At 53.2% G+C, this 18528-nt stretch overlaps 1 protein-coding gene across 2 annotated transcripts in view; it reads left to right on the forward strand.

The window, feature by feature from the left end:
• Positions 1-681: 681 nt before the first annotated feature.
• Positions 682-18528, forward strand: part of EPHA8 (EPH receptor A8) — a 48862-nt gene continuing 31015 nt past the window's right edge. For both annotated transcript variants that reach the window (XM_050322395.1, XM_050322396.1), the window contains exons 1-2: positions 682-881; positions 13096-13160. In XM_050322395.1, the coding sequence (XP_050178352.1) occupies positions 797-881; positions 13096-13160 (150 nt within the window). In that variant the 5' untranslated portion in view covers positions 682-796. The remainder of the gene's footprint in view (positions 882-13095; positions 13161-18528) is intronic.

The following is an 18528-nucleotide window of genomic DNA, read 5'->3' on the forward strand; positions in this document are numbered from 1 at the left end:
AGGGTGCCCTATGCTCCCCAGGAAGCCCAGACCCCCTGTCACAGGGCATCCTTGCCCACTGCCTGGACTTTAATGTGCCTGGCACAACTGCTTTGTCCTCCGAAACTGCTTTGGAAAGGCTTGACCCTCTCTCAGGTGGCCAACGTGGCTGTAAACAGGGTGCTGTCAGTCCTGGCCCTGCTGTCCTCTGCCCCCACTGCCCCAAGTCAAGGGCAAGCAGAGAGTGTCTACCCCAGAACGATGTGGCATAGAAAGCATCGGGGTGGGGGGTGTCCTGCTTGCTTTCCCCAGACACGCAAAGGGAGCACTTACAAGGGGTTTTCCTCTCCGTGCACACCGGGACGGACGGGTAACCCCGTCCCCTTCACACCTGACCCCGACCGAGCGCAGAGCTCCCTCCTGCACGGGCTGCCAAGTTTGTGTCTCTGCCGAGAGCAGCGAGGAGGGATGGGCGGCGAGGGGCGCAGCGGGGACCGCCGGAGCACTGCGAGGGCGGGAGGACGAGTGGAAGTGGGGAGCGGGAGCCCGAGTCGGATGCTGGGTCTGGGTACAGCGTGCGCGTGTGGCGCGGGAAGGGGGGCTCGCTGCAGAGCCCACCCAGCCCATTGGCTTGCGAGCGGTGACGGGCAGGCTGCTCCCTCCCTGCTCGCCCGCCTGTGTGGCTGCGAGCAATGTGCGCAAAGTGCCTTTGCATTAGCCGGTGAGTGCCGGGGCTCTGGACAGAGGCAGCTCGCTCGCAGAGGTGCTGGCACGACAGTAGGTGACCCTGTCCCGCGCCTGGTGGCCCCGCCGGACCATGGCATGGGCACAGGGGTGTCTGACATCCTCGCTCTCCATCGTCATCACGTTGGCTGCCTGCCTCTCCGCCACCACCAGCGAAGGTAGGAACCGGGGTGGCCCTGGAGCCACGGGGCAGTGTTGGGGGGACCCACGAGATCGCTGCAGCTTGTTTGGATGTGTCCGCACGGGCTTAGCCCTGCCGGGTTTGGCTTCTCCGTGCTCCCGAGGGAACGCAGCTCCAGGTTCGTGCCTGGCTGAGTTTGCTGATCCTGGAGCTTTTTGCACCAGAGGCAAAACTTTGGAGCTGGGCAGGAGGACCTGATTCTGCAGCAGTGCCGGCAGCGTTGCCTCGCCCCCCCCCTGCCAGGGCTCTGCTGCAGCACGCAGGGGTGGCTGCAGAAGGCACAGGGACACCGGCACCAGCTCAGCCATGGCGATCCCCGCCACCGGAGCTGGCAGCAGGGCCGTGCATGTTGGCCGAGCAGCGTGGGCTGGGATGGAGCGAGTGGGTGGGCACGGGAAGGTGTGCAGAGGATGCGGGGAGCTGGAAAGGGCACTCAGGTGGGAAACTTCTCGTGAGAGAAAGGGCTGGAAACTTCTGAAGTGGAAAGCAGGGACGCAGCCAGGGATCCTCTCCCGACATCTTGGTGTCAACCACATCAGGCCTGCTCCCTCCACCCGGCTACTCTGCCCTGCTGCTGGCTGCCCTCATCCCTGGCCTTTGTCCACGTCCCTATTCTGGTGTCTCAGGCCCCCCGCAGCCTCAGCAGTGCTGCTCCTGCTCCTGCCACCCACCCGCTCTCCTGCCTCCCTCCACGCTGGCAGCAGCGGCACGGCTGCTTCCCGGGTCTGCTGATCTTCATCACCAGAGATCTGCCGTTCCCGCTCCCGAGCGTGTCCTTGGCACTGGCAGCAGCATCCTTCCTCCCTTCTGCTGTGCCTGAGAGCCACGGCACAGCCCTCTGCAGAGAGCCCTGGGGCTGGTGTGCCTACTCCGTGCTGCCAGTGGCATCTCTCCCTTACCCTGCCCCGGCATCCCTGCCGTCCTTCTGGGCATGCTGAGGCCCACGGGCTGGCACTGCTGTGCCTTGTGCTCTTTGTGGTACCCCGCTGGGCCGGCTCCTTGCGCTTACTGCCGTCTTCCAGCGCACACCAGCACCTTCCTCACTTCTGTTCCCCGTTTCCAGCTATTTGCTGGTCCTAACCCTGTTTTCTGCCCACTGCCCGCTTCCTGGCCCTCTTCCTGCTCCTTTCCCCATTGGCTTTCCTGCCTGTGCAGGGAGATTGCATTGGGGTCTCACCGCTGGACATGGGCTGTGAGGGTGCAGGATGGGGCCCCAGCACCCTGACAACTGCTGCCCTTGCTTGGCTTCTGCTCTGTGGTGCAGGATGCTGCCCCGTGCCCCAGGCCTGGGGCAGAGAGTGGTGTAGGATGCTGCTCTGAGAGCTGCAGCCCCACAAAACCAAACAGCCCTGCCTGGACTTAGCAGACCTTGGGCATGGACAAGACAGGCCGGGGCCTCTTTGCTGTCCTCTGCAGAGATCGCTGGCTGCTGGGGTGGGGTTTATGCTGTTTGCATGGACAGCCAGGCCTGGACTATTTTCCCAGATGGGAAAACCCTGGGCTTCCCACAAGACTTGGAAAAGAAAGCTTTCCCCAGTAACAGCCTTGGTCAGGGGACGCACGGGGCTGGGGATGAGTTGGGCTCTGGGGCAGACCAAGCAGGCTGGATCTGGGTTAGACTGGGCTGAAGGTGCTGGAAAAATTGTGGCACCCTCCCAGAAAGCTGTTGGTGCTCCGTCCTCCACCCTCCACGCACGAAGATGCTCCTGGCTCTGCGGACGCTGCGGATCCCGTGCCGTGGGACGGGGCAGCCCAGCGTGGGGCTGGGGATGAGGCTGAGGCTCCTGCCACTCCCAGGTCGAGTGCCCTGGCACAGGGGATGGGGCTGGAAAGGTGGGGAGATGCTGCAAAGCGCAGCCCAGCCCTGAGGTCTCCCACACTCCGTCCGTGCCAGGCTTGGCCGCCCCATTCCCACCGCACACGGTGACTGCGGGCACGGTGTGAGGGCGTAGCTGTGGCACAAGGGTGCCCCGCTGCCCGTCACCTCTGCCTGATCCCGCAGCCTCTTTGTGCCCTGCATCCCTGGCCGTGCTCCCCGGAAAACCCAACGCTGGCCTGAGAACCGCAGGGTAGAAAATTACAGCCGCCAAGCAGATTCCAGGCCGGGCGTGCCGCGCTTCGCCTGCGCGTGTTGGGAGGCAATTTGTGTATAAAAACACGTATTAACCCAAAAAAACTGCCTCAATCTTGGGTTTTTTCCTCTTCCAAGAGCTCCCAGTGCCTTTCCCTTTCCTGCTCCAAGAAGTTTTAAGCTCATATTTTTTTATTGCTTTCAGTCTTGCATGCGGTGGGTGCCCAAGAAAGGGAAAAGGGAATCGCCATTCCATGGGAAATCCCCCATTTCGGCACGGCAGCCATTGCAAAATGCATCGAAAGCCAAAAATCAGTTTGGGTTTTTTTTTTTTAATAGATTATAGAAATTTAATAGCAAATTTGCAGGATGTGGAAGATTTTTATTTGGAGCACTGCAAAAAAAGATTTGTCTGAAATTGTTAAATTCCTTTAGAGCAGGGAAGTATAAAAGTTATTTTCAACAATATGAAGATAGTTTGAGAGACTAAAATATTTACACCATTGCACACTGAGTTGCACAGGTGAAAATATTAAAGTGGATGTTTTATATGATACCACAAATTGAAGTTAAATAATAAAATATGAAATATCTTTGTTATATTGAAAGAAAATCAGACGAGCAGAAATTACCACATTTGGAGCTTGGGCAGGGGGTAACAAATTCACATTTTCTGCCAAAAAATGGCACATAAATGCTGCTGCTGGGGTCTGCTCCCTCCGAGGGGATGCCCGTGAGGCAGACAACCTTCCTCCCCGTCACAGGGCAGACCCCATGGCCTGCGGGTGAGCTTGGGTGGGACTGCCCTGGGGACTCGGTGCAGCAGGAAAGGGGGATGTGGGGACATCTCCCCCAGCATTTTGGGGCATGTTGGTCCAGCTGAGGTGAACAGCGGGTGACAGGGATGGGGTGATGTACAGGGGAGGATGACAAGGGGATGCTTGGCTTCTTCTTCTCGCACCACGGGCTTGGGGATGGAGGTGTTTTGTTCCTCCACTCAACAGGGATGGGGTGTGGGAGAGCACCAGGATCCTCAGGAAAACCCGGCCGCTTGCCCGCTGCCGAAACAGGGGCCAGAGGAAGGGTCCGTGGCGGTCTCCCCCACTAATCTCTCTTTGTAATCTCATTAATTGCCCCTCTGCTCAAACAGAAAAAAACTCATCTGCACATTTATTCAGGGCTACTTTCCTACCCCTCTGTGGCAATGCTGAAGTGGGGGCTGCGGGAGAAGCAAAGCGCTGAAAGGGAGAGGAAATCGCCTTTTCCGTGTTCAAAAGGCTGTGGGGATGTGTGTTCCCCTGTAAGAATAGGAAACAAGAGAGTTTAGGCATGGAGAAGCATTAGTTTAAAACAGCGAATCGAAAAGAAATAAATTTTGGGGGTGTTTTAATTTTTTTTTATTTCTCCCAAAATGCTGACATAAAGCCAATATTTGCACGATTTTAGGTAGGCTCACGGGGATATGTTTCTGGTGTTATCTTCATTTCCATCTTTCTTGTATTAACAGCTTACAAAATTTCTGAAAATCGAGCCCCCCAAATTTGCAGAAAAAAATAACACAACAGTGCACAAAACACACCTGCTCCGTGAGGTTTTCCGTTCTCCTTGAATTCTTGCTTCCTGACATCGCGAGGGGTTTGTTTCCAGTGACAGTAAATAGGCACCCATTTTGGTGACGGTGAAAATGGATCTGATGAAGCCGAATTTAAGTGCAACTGAAAACCCAGTGAATTGCTACAGGGAGGAAACAATTCCCTATTTTATTTTTTTTTTTTTCGCTTGCTGAGAAATGATTAGAAGAATATTTTACCCAAAAGGAAAGCGACAACTCGGCAGCAAACCCCAGCCCTAAAAGATACTGAGGGAGGGAGGGAAGGATGGAAGGAGAGAGGCTCATCCCATGCATCCTGCCTGGGTTGGGGAGTGGGTGCTGGCAGGCAAGACCTAAGTGTGGGTCTCACTGAGACATCCCGACAACTCCGCTCTTTGTTCCGGTCGGGTCCCGTGTTCCGCCCGTCCTCGCTGGCAGCCTTTGGTGCTGCCTTTATCTCCAGGGGAACATCCATTCATATGATAACTCTATTCATACCCTGACAGTTTTTGATAGTTCGTTCTCCTAACCCAGCCTGTTTGCCTGGCCAGCACTCAAAATGATTCCTCTGTCGCAGGGAAGGGATTAACCCCTTCGGCCTCGCTAGTTCAAAAGTGAGCGGTGGGATCAGCCGGGCGTTATTTCCTACAAAACTAAACAACCCTCCTCCATGTCTTGCCTGCACTGATGTGTGGCACTCGGGATCATAAATAACAACATAAGATGTAACTCCTTAATTGATCAGATCCAGGCATGCCAATAAAGCCTAACGAAGTGTGTTTGGCCCAGGGACTGAGTCCAGAAAAGTATTCACCTTTTGTCTAAAGACATCGGCAAAAGCAGACCCAGCCCTGCCTTTAATAACCCCTTCCAAGGGCTCATCAGCCCCAGCCTTTAAAGATTGACCCCTCTTTCCCTAACACAAATTTGCCTGGCTTCACCTTCCAGCCATTTGTTCTTGTTAGGCTTTTCCTGCAGGATTAAAGAGCCCGTGTTTTTCAGCTTTGAAAAGTGCACTGAGCACACCCGGGCGCCTCGCAGCCCTCGTGGGCACGAGCAGATTGGGCTCTGCAGGTTCCCTTCTGGGATATTTTTTTACCTCCAGCCCTGGTATCATGGTTGTGCCTGTGGTGTTTTATGCTCTGTCTCCAGTTTCTCATATTTAAAATGCTTATTTAACCACATCAGCCAGTGGCAACAAGCGCTGGCTGCAGCTGGATGGGCCAGCTCTGTCCCAGCTCCATCCCAGCATCAATAATGCCACAAGTCCCTGGATCTTTCCTTGGATGAAGTACCATTCTGTGTTATGCACCTCCCATTCAATTTTTAAGGACTTTTGTGATATTTAATTACCAGTGGTATGAGATATTCAGCCTGTCCCCCAAACGCGGTTAGTATCGGTATTTTTGTCTGTGAAAATGTTCCATTTTAGAAATCTATTTTTAAGAGAGCAAAGGCAAAAGCCTTTAAAAGAAATTATCTTGCTTTAAAAATGTCACCGGGGTACAAACAGCTCAGCACGGTTTAGGGTGGGCAAGTGGTGTGAGAGCAAAAGCATCCTCAGAGAAATGAGGGAAAAATCATCCTGAAAAAGCAGCCCTGAAAAACTGCCATGCAAAGCCCCTCCAGATAATCCAGATAAGCGAGCACATTTGTAAAACCCATGTTTCCCTAGTGAGGATTCCAGAGAGGATAACACTGAAATCTTTGCCAGCACTGCTGGGACACGGGGGTTCATGGAAAGGGTAGGGTGTCATTTTTGGGGTCTGCAGGGTTTGTCCTGTTCCTGGACTCCTGGATCTGAGACAGGCACTTATCTCCAGTGCCTGAGTCACTGTGGGTGCCATGGGAAGGGACAGTTTTGTATAATCTGCAAAATGCCAAACAAGCAGGAGATAACAGAGTGGGCACACAGCTTACGGGTGGGGAGTGAGATGCTCTAGGATAAGGACCTGGGATGGTGTTTGGAGCTTACCTGGCATGAGCTTCAATGCCTAAAAAATGCAGCAGAAGATCAGAAACCTCGGTGACCAAAGCTGAAAACGCATTTGTGTCAATTTTATTATACCCAACAGATGTGAGAAAAGAGAAGAGGGAGTCAGGTTTTGGCCATCTGGGATGTGGTTCATGTCACACTGCACACACAGCTGGGGTGAGGATTCTTGGACAAACCCTTCTGGACATGACTCCCGTGTCTTTGAGTCTGTCCCACACAGGTTTTGCTGACTGCAAGCAGAGGACACGCATTTTGTGTCAGAAAACTTCTGCATTGTTTTGAAAGACTGTCACGATATTGCATTACTGGTGGCACGGGGTGTTTATTCTGTCCCCGTGCCTGGGTTTGGATGCAGGTTCAAGCTTCTGGGCTTGGGGACAGTGGTCAGGGATGCCAGGAGCCACACTTTGGTGGCATGAGGGTTCAATGGATCAGCTCTTGAAGGTCTTCAGTCAGATGAGATGCCAAGGGGTGGCTGTGCAAGGCACGGGCTCCTCTCTGCTGATGGATGGGGCCAGTTAATTCTATGATTCTATGATTCTATGTCATCTCACCATCCCTCAGGCTAGGGACACTGTGATGGAAAGGACTTGTGTGACTCCCAGATGGCCAAATCCAGATCTAGGGGACATCAGCTGTGCCGAGCCCTCGAGGGTCCAGGGCCGCAGGGACTCCAGTGCCTGTCCCTTTCCCTGCCTCACCGTTGTCCTGCTCTTTTCTCTGCTCACATCAGATTGATGGAATTTCTTGCCTGCCTGACCTTTCTCACCTCCTATCCCCAGAGCCTTCTCACCTCCTCCTCAGGCTTCTGCCCTGAATTATGAGTCCAGCCACCCCTTGAGTCCAAAATAGTTCCTTCCCATCTGGCACAAGCTCCTGGACTGGTGACATGGAAGAAGAATGTGCTCACCCCTCACTCTGAGCCCCGTGTCTGCCTCCATCACCCCATCCTCGAGCCCTGGGACAGCCCAGGGGGGGTTACATTTCCAGCCAGCTATTTATGCCCACCTCTGACCACACACTGCTTGCACTGAAACCTGTGAGTGCCACAGTGCAGGGATACACACCAGTACTGGGCATGGACACCAGTACTGGGAATATACACACCAGTACTGGGGTTACACACCAGTAACGGGGATGCACATCAGTACTGGGGCCATGCAGCAGTGCTGTGACACCCTGCCCAGCAGTGGGTGGTGTGTGGGCTTTCATCTGGGTCCCTAAACCAGCTCTCCCTATGTATCCCACTGCAGACAAGCATCAGGAGTCTCAAAGTGAGCAGGAAACACGACCATTTTATGTCTCTATTTTCTCACCCGTAGTTTTGAGAGGGAACATCTTTTTGCTGTTTGGCTTTTGATGTGCTTCTTTTTTTTTTTTTTTTTTTCTTCTGGGAAATAAAAAAACCCCTGCCCTATAATTTCAAGGTTTCTAGCTTTAGAAAGACTTTATTCAGGGTGTTTTGTTTTGTTTCATTTTTTACATTATTTCACAACACTTCAGCCCTACCACAGGTTATGCTCTTGCACTGCACATTATCTTACATGATATCATGCAGGGGCTGGAAGGATCAAGTTGATAATTTTATTTTTAAAACCTGAACCGCAGCTTTTTGTTAGCACTGATTGAACAAACAAGCTTTCTTCCTACATCAAAGTATCTCCTGCTCTGGGTATAGTGAAAAGGGGTGACCCTCTGGGCAGTCCTTATGGGCATTACCGCTCCTGATGCATTACAAAACGATATAAAATTAAATACAGAAAGTTCACAGCAACAATCTGGAGGTCTGAGAAGAAATCCTGAAATGGGAATTAGGGCATGGCCAAAAAAGCAGCACTGCTTTCATTTGAAAATGTTTCTTTTTAGCTTGTTTTTGTTTTTAGTGAGGTTTTGTTTTTTTTTTAAGGGGGGGAAGTCGGATTTTTTCGGGGAGGGTTTTGTTGAGTTTTTTGTGTTTGTTTTTTTTTTTTTTGTTATTGTTGTTGTTGGTTTTTGTTTTGTTTTGGTTTTTTTTGTTTTGTTTTTTTGTTTTTGTTTTTTTTTTCCCCCCAGTCTGTTTCTGGCACTTCCAGCAGTTGTGAAAATCCCATATTTGGTGGCATTTTTTTAGATCTACCCACTTTGCTTTTCTAAACTCCTTCTCTGGGCAGCCGTGGCCGGTGGGTGCCGAGGTGAGCACCATCCCCGCTGTGTCCTTAGCATATGCAGCCTTGTGGATGAGCAGCTGCTGGACAAATCCCACCTGGATCCAGCACTGCAGTACCGACCCAGGTTTGTGGGGAACATCCCCTGTGCACAGCTCCCGAAATGGGAGAGCTGACCTACCCTCCAGGCTTGCTGCTCCTCCCTCCGAGCCCCAATGCTTGGCCTCCTGTGTTGGGGAATAAATGGTTATTTTCCATTCCTTAAAGATAAATATTGTCCCAGGGATCAGGGAGCTGAAAGCGAAGCTTGCCATCCTTTCCTCCTGCCATGTTCCAAGGCCAGAAAGTGTCTCAGCTTTGCCTCACGAGTTGGAAAGGTCACGACTGGCTATTCAGCAGGCTCTTGGATTAAACGGTGGGACACAAATAGCTGACCCAGCCCGGCCCCATCTGCCCCTTCAAAGTCCTGCCCGATCTTACAGGAAATTAATGCCACTGCCTCTTGTCCCCCTCCTCTCAGGGAGCCTTCCCTGCCCCTTTCCCATAGCCTGACTTTCTTCCTGCTGTGGATAACCCTTCCTGTGTTGTCCCCCCTCTGGTGTGGGGTGTGCAGACCCGCTTGGGGCTGCAGAGCTGAGCCTGCTGGTCTCTGGGCAGCGGGGAGCAGGAGTGCCAAACCGCGCTGATAAGAGTTTAATTATCGATGCAAAAGGCGTTGTTGCATGGGGGGGGGGAGCCTGGCTGTGAATCTTGGGAGGCCTTTGAAGTTGTGATGGAGAGGAACTGAAGCCCAAGGGAACAGGGTTGCTCCCACTGACCCTTCCTCCCCACGCCTGCGCTACAAAGGCCCCTGCCTAGGAGGGAGACGGTGGAGTAATTAGAGGAAGGATCGCAGTGGGTTAACAATTAGTGAGGGTGCTCAGAGCTCTCTTTGGTCCCCCACTGCTCTTCCAGAGGCTGGGGCTCAGCACATCCCCCAGCGTTATCAGCTCCAGGCTTGTTCCACCGCCCCACCGTGCACCCCTGGGTGGTCTGAAGATCCACACGCTCCCCTGGATACCACGGGCCCACTTCTGAGCCTAGGACACTTGGATGTGAGACCCCAAGGTGCCCATGCATCTGTTTGTAGGGATGCAATACATCCCTGCAGGAGCTGTGGCCACCAGAGCAAGTGCTGGGAAGGGTATCCGAGCCCTCACTCTTTATAGAGGATGTAGATATAGGTATGAATATAGATATTGATATAGATATAAATTATACAAAATAAAAACATAGATATAGGTGTAGGTAAATCACAAGAGATAGATGGTCCCAGGAAAAAACACACATCCTCTGGACGCTAGTCCCTGCCTCAGCTTCCTCACCCATCCCAGGCGGTGTTTGGGATTTGCTGGATATGGGTATGGATACAGATACAGATCCAAAAATAAAGGCACAGGTATAAATACAATATACATAGACACCATACACAGATTCATACACTTTGGCTCCTGCCTAATCTGTATCTAGGAGGCTGCAATGTGCACTACTCACGCCCCATTACACAATGCAACTTTATGCAGCAAGAGGGTCTGCCTTACGTGAGGCTCCGTCTCCAGACCCCAGTTGGTGCTGGGAAGCGACCTGCCCACTCCTAGGTGCTTCCATTTGAACAGGCAATCAGCCTTGACAGCTTTTCCACCAGGGTGAGAATTTCCCCTGACACCTCCTGGTGTTTTGGCTCAATACGCCGAGGCAGGGCCAAGGCACAGAATAGGGGAACGACAAAATGGTGCTCGGGAAGACAAAATGGAGCTCGCGGTTTGAGGCTGATACGTGCAGACAGTCCATAACATCAAACAGAATTGCCCAGCTGTAGGAGAGAGGTCTCCCAAAACGGCACATTTTCTGGGGGGAAAAAAAAACCAAAATAACACAAAGTTTCAGCTGAAAGGGGTCCTTTGTGGTGGTCTCGCTCGCCCTCCGGCAGCGAGGGCGGGCTCTGAGCGTCACCCCTGGAGAAGTGGCGCAGCCGGGAGATCACCTGCAAGGGGCTGGACGGGCACTTGTCGCATGGTTGCCTTCGGGGTTGGGCTGTAGCCTGGTCTGTAGCGGGTTTTGGGAGAGTGCTGGTCTGCCCAGCACACCACAGTGCTGCTGGATGGTCACTTGCATCTGCAGATTACAGATGTGTGTGCTGTACCAGGAGTTAACGCAAGAGCTCTCGGGCACGCAACGCCTTTATGTTTGTACAGAGCCTGCCACGGTGGGCTTAACGCACAGGGCTCCCCTGCACTGGGCTGAACCGCTTGTGAGGGAATCAAAGAAAACAGCTCCATCCCTCTTCCTGCCAAGAGGCACGAGGAATCTGACCACGGGTGCAAGATGGCGGGCACCAAAGCACCCACCAGGAGATGGCTCCTCCATCTCCGTGGGAGTGGGTGACAACCACATGGTCAGCGTGTGGGTGTGGCAAGCTGGCTCCAGGTTGCACACACCGCTGTGCAGACAAATCTGGGGTGCATCCACCCATGTGGTCTCAACATTGTTCCTCACAATGTGATGCTCCTGCTGGATCATGGTCCATGCAGGCTGCTCGTGATGCCTGGGGAGCAGTGGGAGGCACCCACATCCACTGTGGAGCATCTCAGCGTGGGAAAGAGGGTGCAGAGACCACTGTGGGGGGGAGAGAGGGTCTGTGAAAACTGTCCCCTCCCTGCAACCTGCCTGCTGAGGGTCACCAGGACCGTGCTCCTGCACTGTGAGCAGGGAAACTCCCAAACCTGGGCTCCTGCTGGGCGAATTACCCAGGGAAAATAGGCAGAAAATCTTCAGATTAACAATAACAAATAAAAATGGATTTGAGATCTCCGAGGTAATTACTCCATACTGAGGGCAAGGGGCCTCTTTAGCAGTGGGAGCAGAGCTGTGCGGGGAGCAGAGGGGCTCGGCCTGCTGTTGGGCCAATGGAGCCACACCAGAAACCCTGGAAATTCTTTCAAATTGTTCTGCTAACATTAATAAACGCCTCAAAAGCTCCTAATCTGCTCTGTCAGAAGCATGACGTACGGGTGTTTCACAGCCAGCTCACGTCTCTGCTCCTCTCTCCCCCCCCTTCTCCTTCCCTGCCTGGTAATAGTAAATGAAAGTGGCACCCGTTCCTCGGGCTGCAGGGACCAGCCTCAAGCTGAGCCGGGGCTGGAGCCGCTGTCCTGACGTGCCCTGGTCCCTCTGCGACAATGCTGGTCCTTGCAGAAAGACCAGAGTCCCTCCAGAGCCAGCCCAGACCTGGTGCTGCAGAGGGAGGCTGTGACAAGGTGCCTCCAGGGCCGGTTTGAAGCTGCTCAGGGGTGAGGAAAAGATGCAGCATCCCGAGGGGGACTGACCTTCCTGGGTGGCTGCAGGACAAAGAGCAGCAGGGAAAGCTGGAGGCACTGGGGAGCCTGGTGTTGGTGCCCCCTGCACTCACTCCCAAGGGTCAGGGAACCCTTTCCCAAGCCTCCCTCCCTCTGAATCTGCACTGTGGAGCTGGGGCTTGGCCTCCTTCCCCAGGTGCTGAGCAAGTCAAGGGGTTATCAGGCACTGGCAAGGCTCTCCTCAGCCTGGTGCTGTGGGATCTGCGTGTGGGGCTCGGATGACTCCGAGGCAGCAGGGCCGTGCCATCCTGCTTTCCCCTGCTGCTGACACTGCCCAGGTTTCCACAGGAAGCTCCTGAGCACATTCAAAGGCATCCCCACTTCTCCCCCCCACAACACAAGCTGCTCTCCTCTTCTTGCAGTTTGCCCGTGGCTCCTCGTTAAGCCGGGCTCCCGGTGGTGGCAGGGATTTGGAAGGTTTGGCTTTGATGGACCTCTCCAGTGGGGTGTCAGCCAGGACCGTGGGGGGTCACTTTGTGCTGGAGCCGGGCACTGCAGTGTGCAATTACAGCAGCTGCTGGAGCACAGGCTTCAAACCAGGGATGCTGGGAGGGGGCTGAGCCTAAAGGGCTTCCAGAGGAGAAGTGTCCAACTGAGGAACGATGCTCCAGTTGCATCGGAGTTGGCCCAAGGTGGGAATGGTTGACAACCTGGTGCTGGAAGTTCGTTTCCACAGCCCCTTCTTGCTTTTCATCCCCTCCAACCTGCTGTTTGCAGCCCCCTCTCCTCCAAAAGGTCACACTGCTCTGTCCTAGAGCCAGGACTCAACTCTGCCCTGAACAATTAGCTCTGGGCAGCATCACTTGCTGCCACCCCCTCACCCAAACCTGCCTCATGTCCAGCCAGGCAGTCCCTGCCAGCAGATTGATGGGGTGGGGGGGAGACATTCAAGCAAGTGTCATGTGTGGAGGGGGTTCTTGGTGGCTCAGTTCCTCACCCCTTGGAGGTGGGGACAAAGCTTTCTAACACAGCCTTTTGCTCCTGTGTTTTCCAGTGAACTTGCTAGACACGTCAACAATCCCGGGGGACTGGGGCTGGATGACTTATCCCTCACACGGGGTAAGTATGAAGCGCCTGTTGGCACAGAGGGCACCCAGTGGGACAGGTCACCATGGGCCCCCCTGGCAGGGGGTCAGGGGATGGACAGGGAATGGACATCTCAGCCCCAGGTCAGTGCTGATGGAACAAAGTCTATTGGGAAAGTGCCAGCCTAAAAGACTGGCAGTGGGAAGCACCTGGTTTAACCCTCTGTGTCCTCTGCTAGGGACGAGAATGTCACCAGGTCCTGAGTTTGGAGGGGACTCAGGAGGTGGGACTCATGCTAAGAAGCATCTCATTCCTTGCTGCATCAGAGGGAACATCCATAAACAACTGGGAAGCTCCCAACTGCCTGTAATTAGAGGAGTTTCTGTGGGAACTGGGCAAGAGGGTCAGGGAGGCCTCCCTTGCAGATGGTTCCTTACTGGGGAATGGGGATGCAGACACACAGCCCTGTGGCGTGGCCAGGAGGGATGTCAGGGTGGTGACCCCCATGTGAACCTGCCATCTACACTGGCTGGATCCTTTCCCCATGCCCCCTTCACTTGCATTTCCATATCCAGGTTTTCCTGCTGCAGCAGCTTTCAGGAAATAGAGTTTCTGATGTCAGAGTGACCCAGCTGGAAGGATTTTTCTCATTCATTTAAGGAACAGAAACAATCCCATAAATACCCACAGGACCAACTGCAAGGCACAGTGGGGCTTGCTGCAGGCACAAAACGTGCAAAATTGGGGTGCCTACCTGGCTGTTTCTGCTGTGTTGATTTTTCATGTCCATTCTTTTTCATCCTTTTCTCTGAACTAAACGGTCCTAATCTTTTCAATTCCACCTCCCACAGAAATCTTCCCAGGCCTCTAATAATTTTCATTGATCTGTTGCTTGAGACTTTCAGTCCCCACGCTGCTTGAGCAGGAGTGATCAGAACGGTGAATTCATAATAATACCAATGATCAGATTTCTATCAGGCTTTATCGTATATGTAAATATATTAAATCGTTAACTCAGCTCTAATTTTAGCAGTTAGCTGTTGCAATGATGAGTATCCTGGGAGTGTAATAGATTGAGAGGTACAAGGTCAGAGGGGACCACGGAACTAATGTGACGTGATCTCCTGTATAAATACAGGCCTTCAGACCTGTCAATTCATTCAGCTCTCAGAGCAGCTTTTAGGAAAAAACATCCTTGGCTGCAAAATTGCCAGTGCTGTAAAATCCTCCCTGTCCTGTGGCGATGCTGTTAACAGGCCCCTGTTAAAACCCCATCACTATGAGGGTTTGCCTGGCTTTGTCTCCAGCCACCAGACTTTCTTCTGCTGCTGCCTGCACGAGGCAGATGTTGTCCTCTTCGTGGCCATCCACAGGCTGCCCTTGGTTGTGTGTGGATCCCTGTCCTGTCACTACTCAGCTGTCATCTCATCTCAGCCCTGCTGCTGAATCGTGGCATCCTGGAGGAGCCCAACACACCTTCAGGGAGCCAGGGACCAGGGCTTCCTCTGCTCCCCATGAGAAGGAGAATTTTTCTGGGATTTTCCGTGAGTCAGGGCTGTTTTCCTCTGTCCACATCCAGTGCTCTGCCTTTCATCGCTCCCTAGGCAATTCCTCCGCATAGTCAGATACTCTGTCACCCACAGACTGCCCAAGGCTCTCCTTCTGGATCCTCTTCCATGAGTCCAGCTCTCCTGATGCCTCTGTGACCCCATCCCCAGGCCCATTGCTTGCTGTCATGCAGGTGGGACCCATTGCATCACCGAGGGGACTTGGGTGAAGATGAATCCACACGAGCTGGTTGTTCTGGGCATGGCCTTGCACTCCCAAAGCAGACAAAGGATTGAGCCCAAAGGAGCCTCATTCTCACCACATCAGGGACTCCCGTGGGTGGTTAAGGTGCAGCATCCTGTACTGCACATTCACAAATCCAGGGGATCAATCCAGAGGATGTATCCAGGGTCCCAACTCACTTGGGCTGTTAAGTGTCATGCACTGGATGTCCACAGAGTGCTGGGGCTGTGTCTCAGGGCAGTCACTGCTGTGCTGCTCCTCTACAGCAGATGTCCAGCAGCTCCTGAACACTAACACATCTAAAGTTTCCATCTTATTAGTGATGCTTGCTAAAAGTATATAATAATAAAAAATAACAAATATAATAAATTTAATAAATACAATAACTGATTAAAAGGGTGCAGGATTTCCTCACAGTGTATCTGTTCCATCCACAGACAGACACAGCATCCTCCTGCCAAGGGGGAGCATTGTCTCCCCAGCTGAAGTCATGTTTGTTTGGCTTTACCCACATCTCCATTTTCCCCCAGGGCCACCACAGGGGTGACACTGGGAGGTGGGTAGCTCTGCCTGGGTCTTTGCATGGCACTAAGCAGCAGAGAGCCTTGGTGCCCAGCCTGAGGAGCCTCAGGAAGGGACTTGTGTGTGCTAGCTCACTCCTTAGTGCCCTACAGCTTTCTTTTCCAGCACCTGCAGGTCCTGTCCCACCTCTCTGGGTCTTCTGGGGATGCCAGAGGAAAGGCAGCAGTGTCAGAGGTTTCCTCCTCTGGACAGGCTGATCCTAGAGCTGCCCACACAGTCAGGGCAACAGTCCAAAGCATTGCAGAACTGGAAGGGTGCCACCCACAAAGACCTGATGTTTTCATCCCACCTGTGGGCAAAGTGAACTTGCCTCACTGGCAGGTTGTTTCCCTTCTTGGGAAGAGGAGAGGAGCAGGGGCTGGGAGCAGTGAGCAGTGAGAGTCAGCAGAGCTCTGGGCCCTGGGCAGTGTCAGGCCATCAGGGAGCCATGCCTGGCCTGTTTTGACATTTTCTCTTGCCAGACAATTAACTGAGGGGTAATTGGCTGTAATTGCTGCTCAGGGGTTTAATCGCAGCCCCCCCCTCACCTCCACCCCGCAGACACGTGCAGGAAGCGGGAGGGTCACCGGGAGCATCCCTGTCCCGCAGGCTGCGGCTCCTCTCAATTATAACTTCAAAGGTCTCCCAGGAGCTTTTCAGCTCGCTCCTTTCCCAGAACAATTCCCCTTGCATTGAAAATTAAACTCTTATCAGCGCTGTCAAAGAGGCTGCCCCCTCTCCCCTGCCACGCCTCCCTGTGTCCCAGTTCTCCCCAGCACAACGCCCCAGTGCCCCAGTGCCTTTCTCTCCCCTCTCCTTGCTCGGCTCACGACCCGCTGGATCAGAGGGAGCCCGGTCGGCCCCTTTGCAAATTGCTTTTCTACTGACTAATTAAAACGCTGATGAGATAAGTCAACATATTATTAATAATTATTGTATCGTCTACTTTGATTTACAAAGTCAAACAGGAAGCGGTTTTGCTCAGACACGGGGTATCTGAGGAGCCTGAGAGACGCCCTGCAAAAGCTTGTTAGAGCACCTTGAGTGCTGGAGAAAGGACCCTCCCCATGCTGCCTGTGACCTCCCCATCAGCACCTCCGTGCTCTGACCCCACAACACCCCCCTTACTGCACGGGCTGGGCTCAGCCCAGAGGGCTGGTGGGCATCTGCTACCCGGGCAGCTGTCCCTGCACCAATCACAGAATCATGGAATGTCCTGAGCTGGAAGGAGCCCACAAGGGTCATCGAGTCCATCTCCTGGCCCTGCCCAATTCCCAGCAATCCCACCTGGCATGTTCCATGCTGGCTTTGCTGGTGGGAGCACCAGGAAAGACCCTCAGAGGAGGTTTGCAGCTCCCCACCTCTGCCCCTTCTGCTTCTCGGAAAGGGATGTATCTTGAGGCCCCTGGGCACAATTAGCCAAGAATGCTCCTCCCTCATCCTACAGGGCTCAGGGAGAAAATTTTCAGCACCAGATTTGCTGAAACACCCAGCTGAGAGCACAGATGAGCCTGCAGGATTGTTTCCCAGCAGTGTTTGTGCATCGGGGATGGGGATTTCACGATGCTGTAAATGCCCTGGGAGTGAGCTGTTTGCAGAGCAAAGCCTATGCACCAGGGGACTTCTTTTGCCTGGCTGTGCTCCTGCAGCCAACAACCAGTTCATGGCTTGGATGAGCCTTGTCTGTCACAGAGCTTGGGGACCCTTTGCCCCAAGCCCACCCTGTAAAACACCAGCCCCCAGTCCGAGCTGCACCACGTCCTTGCCATTGCAACTCCCCATCAGGGTCATTTCTTTCTCCTCAGAGCACCAAGAGATATTGGGGCTCTCCCTTCTGCCCAGGTCATGTCTCTGCCCTCCCTCTCTTTGATGTCCTTGTTGCATTTCTTGTGTTTCTCTTCCAAGCTGAAGCCACTGCCTGGATCCAGGAAAACCAGCAAGTTACGGCTCAAGCTGCGTTGAAATTAATTTTCTTTGGGGAAAAAAAAAAAGTAACATTGGAAAATAAAGATTTAGACTAGTAATTGAGATAAAAGCTCATCTCCCAGTGCTTGTTCAGTAAATGCTGGGTTATTGCTAATTCCCCAGATGCTGGTCACTACCAGGAGTTAATCACCTGCAGTGAAGCTCAGGGTAGTTAACTGCCTGACAAATCCCTCCTTAGCCACAGCAGTGACTGATTTCATGGGGATTATCTCCATTAAAGCCTCCCATCTAATGATTTATAGCTGCAATAACATCCTTCTCTTTTTTTCGTCTCCCAGTAACAGTGGTGTGAGGGACCTGGCAGCTCCTGGGGAGGTGTTGTGGCTCACTGGGAAGGAGAGTGGCCACAAAAGCATTGCTATGCCAGGCAGACCTGGCATCCCTCCTGGAAGCTGTCCCAGGGCTTGGGAGACCTTGTCCCTTGGCACTGCAAGGATGGTGGGAGGCTGAGCTGCTCCAGGGGGACACAGTCCATCTTCCTCTCCTCCTCCTTCTCCTTGGCTGTGCCACTCAGGCCCTGGGAGACTTCTAAGACCTTGCTGAGCTGCCCACATATCTGCTGTTTGCATCTTTTGCCTTTCATAATCTGGTAATTTTTTTTTTACAACCAGTGTTGACTTTAATTTAAACTATTAGGCAAAAGCCCTGAGTGCAGATGCAATCATGTGTCGTTCCCCCCCCAACCCCCACCCCGAGCACGTGTGCTCACCATGTTAATTATGATGTCCTCATTTCCGTCTCACTGAGGGATCTTATCGCAGTGGAGGGGCTGAGCTGAGCTCTGGTTAATAAAACCACTTCAACCCACCAGCTGGTGATGCTGGGGGCCTGCACAGGGCCTGCAGTCTTCACCCAGTGGTACCCAGAGCCACAGACACCTCTCCCTGCCCGTGGAGCCTGTAACTGAGGTGACACAGAGAAACCCCTCCAGTCATGGGGATGCTTGAAGCAGGTCCCTCCATCCCCCTGCCAGTATCTCAGAGGCCTACAGGAAGGCTGTAGAAGGGACTTTTAGCAAGGTCAGACAGTGATAGGATTGGGGAGAATGGCTTTAAGCTGAAGG

The sequence above is a fragment of the Myiozetetes cayanensis genome, unplaced genomic scaffold (genome assembly GCF_022539395.1).
Source record: "Myiozetetes cayanensis isolate MyiCay16 unplaced genomic scaffold, myiCay2020 scf28, whole genome shotgun sequence".
Classification (NCBI taxonomy): Eukaryota; Metazoa; Chordata; class Aves; order Passeriformes; family Tyrannidae; genus Myiozetetes; species Myiozetetes cayanensis.